Below are 2,640 nucleotides of genomic sequence, written 5' to 3'. Positions count from 1 at the left end.
TAAATGCGACCTGTACTTTGTTTACAAGGAAGGGTATAAAAAGTACGTATCTGGCTCTGGTATGAACTAGGATTATTGAAGCTGCAATTTGGGCTGTTGTGACTAAGTTTTGTTATTAAATGCCATAAAAATATTTTGTTATGGAGCTATGATAAAGTTCTGTCGATACGGAAAACCCTGCTTCAATTTAAGCACTATAATGTAATATTGAGTCATTTATTCCTGAAATGAACCATTTGAGGTGGCAGTCAAATAACATTCAAACATTAAATTATACATGAATTTTTCTTAAATTTTATTATTTTGAAAACTTTTTTAGCCAATAAAAAACTTGTGCGTATAAGTGTTCTTCATACGTTACGCCACCAATAAAAATATTGCCATCCTAAATTATGTAATATTTTATTTGTGGCAACATGTAACATAAAACTAATCCGAAAAAAAGTTCGGTTACAACTTTATAAAACGGAAACTTTTGAAAAAGTTATACTATTTAATTAATAATTGAAAACAAATCATTGCATATTGGTTTTACGAACTACACCGAAATGTGATGAGGTTACATAAGAATCAAAAGTTTCCAACAAACAGTATTATAGTTATCAAACACCCGAAACATACCACCTTAATTTTCCAACGACATGAAATTACTACGGAAATTAAACAAAAATAAAAACGTCATTGAAAGTATTGAGGATGTCGAAATGGTGTGGTTTAATGTGAAAATATTAAAATTTTGGGCCGTTCTCATTGATGACAACTGGCGTCAATACTTCTCGTATATACCCTTCTTCTTTTTGATTTTATTGCAATTGCTGGATTTACATTATACCGAAAAACCGATCGCCGATAAGATTCATGACACGTATATGACAATGTTAATGTTTAATACTTTCCTGCGGACAATAATAATGGTTACAAAACGTCATAAATTTACTCAAATACTGGAATATATAAAGGACGTTTATACGGAATTGATGATGAGAGACGATTTGGAAATACGACGTATCCTGAAGGAGCATACTGAATTGGTTTTGAAGGTTTCAAAAATAAATTTTATAGTTGGTATATTGACTGGTGTGGGATTTTCAGGGTTTCCTATTATGTCCGACAAGAGAGGTAGGTGTTTAATAGAACTTAGTGTCCCTTTGACTTCGTTTACATTCTGTTGCTTTCTAGAATTTATTTTTGGCGTCTACGTTCCATATCTGGATGAATATCAAAGCCCTTGCTATGAAATATTACTGACGATCCAATGCGCCTTAAATCTCTATGCTTTGTGTATGTTTATACCCTTTACTGGGATGTTTGTATCGTTTATAATTTTTGCCATTGCCATATCGAAAATATTACAATATAAATTGAGTACAATATTCCAAGAGATTTCGTCGAAAATTATCAAGTGTATAAATTTACACCTGAAACTAATAAGGTTGGTAAAAAATTTGAAATACCAATTTTAAATTTATCTAATTTAATTAATTTTTATTTCATAGGTTTGTCAATAATATAAACGAGCGAAATTTTACAATATCGTTGGTGGATTTAATATTATTTGTTGTCGTATTATGTATCATGCTGCTATCATTGATATTGGTAAGCTTTCATTGGAAAATAATTAAAAACAAATGAATGATTATTTTCTTTTTTCATTTCAGGTCAATACCGTGCTACAAAAATGCATTATAATCATTTATATTATTACGATATTTTCGCAGCCATTTATTTTATATTATTTTTCGAATGAACTGTATTATGAAAGTTTGGAAATATCAACGGCTGCTTATAATGTCAATTGGTACAATTTCGATATTGAAACTCAAAAGATGTTGAAGATTTTTCTCCTTAGATCTCAGAAGCCATGTGCAGTAAGTTTTGTTAATTTGATGTCATTCTCACTTGAACACATTTTAGCTAATTTTTTCATTGGAAATTTCAGATATTAATTATGAAAACCTATGTTATTAATTTGGGAACATTACAGTCATTGCTGAAATTTACCTATAGTATATTTACCCTATTAGAACAATTTTATGGATAATAAAAAAAATGTCATATCAAAACCTCCCATTATTGAAATTCTTAAATACAGTGGGCGGGGAGGTTCGTCCACACAGCTACCGAAGCTAAAATTTAGTTTGTAGCAATTATGCTTTTGGTACAAATATAGAATCTGCATCCCTATTATAACCCATAATGAATTCAAATAAGAAGTGTAGCGCACAAGAGAGCTATGTTTTAATTCGATTTATGATAAATTAGACACAAATTTAGTCGTATATGCAATATTTGAATATCTAAAAATAAACATTTGCCTCAATTAACCCAAACAACTTTATAAATATATATATATATATTTAATATGTATATGTTTCAGTACCTTTCCCTCACAATGATACTGAAAAACGTCCTCCTTCAATCCATTTGCGTACACTACACGACCATGCGAATATTCAATGCAAGTTATCTGGTGCAGCATTGATTGTCCTATCTAGCAGTAAAACAACAACAAAAGAAAATATGCTTTGTCAACTACAGTAAATACTTCAGGCAATATTTTCTTTCCAAACGGACTATAATGAAAAGGCAATGAAATAAACAACATAGAAGCTTATAAACAAGAATCAATTTCCACATTGA

At 30.0% G+C, this 2,640-nt stretch overlaps 1 protein-coding gene across 1 annotated transcript; it reads left to right on the top strand.

Moving 5' to 3' along the window:
• Positions 1–641: 641 nt before the first annotated feature.
• LOC133323937 (odorant receptor 30a-like) lies at positions 642–1,868 on the top strand (the record flags this gene model as incomplete). The annotated part of the gene is made up of 4 exons (XM_061532842.1): positions 642–1,119; positions 1,180–1,432; positions 1,497–1,596; positions 1,659–1,868. Coding segments are annotated over exons 1-4 (1,041 nt in total), but the record flags the coding sequence as incomplete, so codon positions are not given.
• Between the last annotated feature and the right edge of the window lie 772 nt (positions 1,869–2,640).

Source organism: Musca vetustissima, unplaced genomic scaffold (assembly GCF_032173495.1).
Source record: "Musca vetustissima isolate MV318-11 ecotype Yass unplaced genomic scaffold, APGP_CSIRO_Mvet_v1 utg72686, whole genome shotgun sequence".
NCBI lineage: Eukaryota > Metazoa > Arthropoda > Insecta > Diptera > Muscidae > Musca > Musca vetustissima.
The sequence above is the reverse complement of the archived record's forward strand: the minus strand, read 5'-3'. Positions and strand labels throughout refer to the sequence as shown.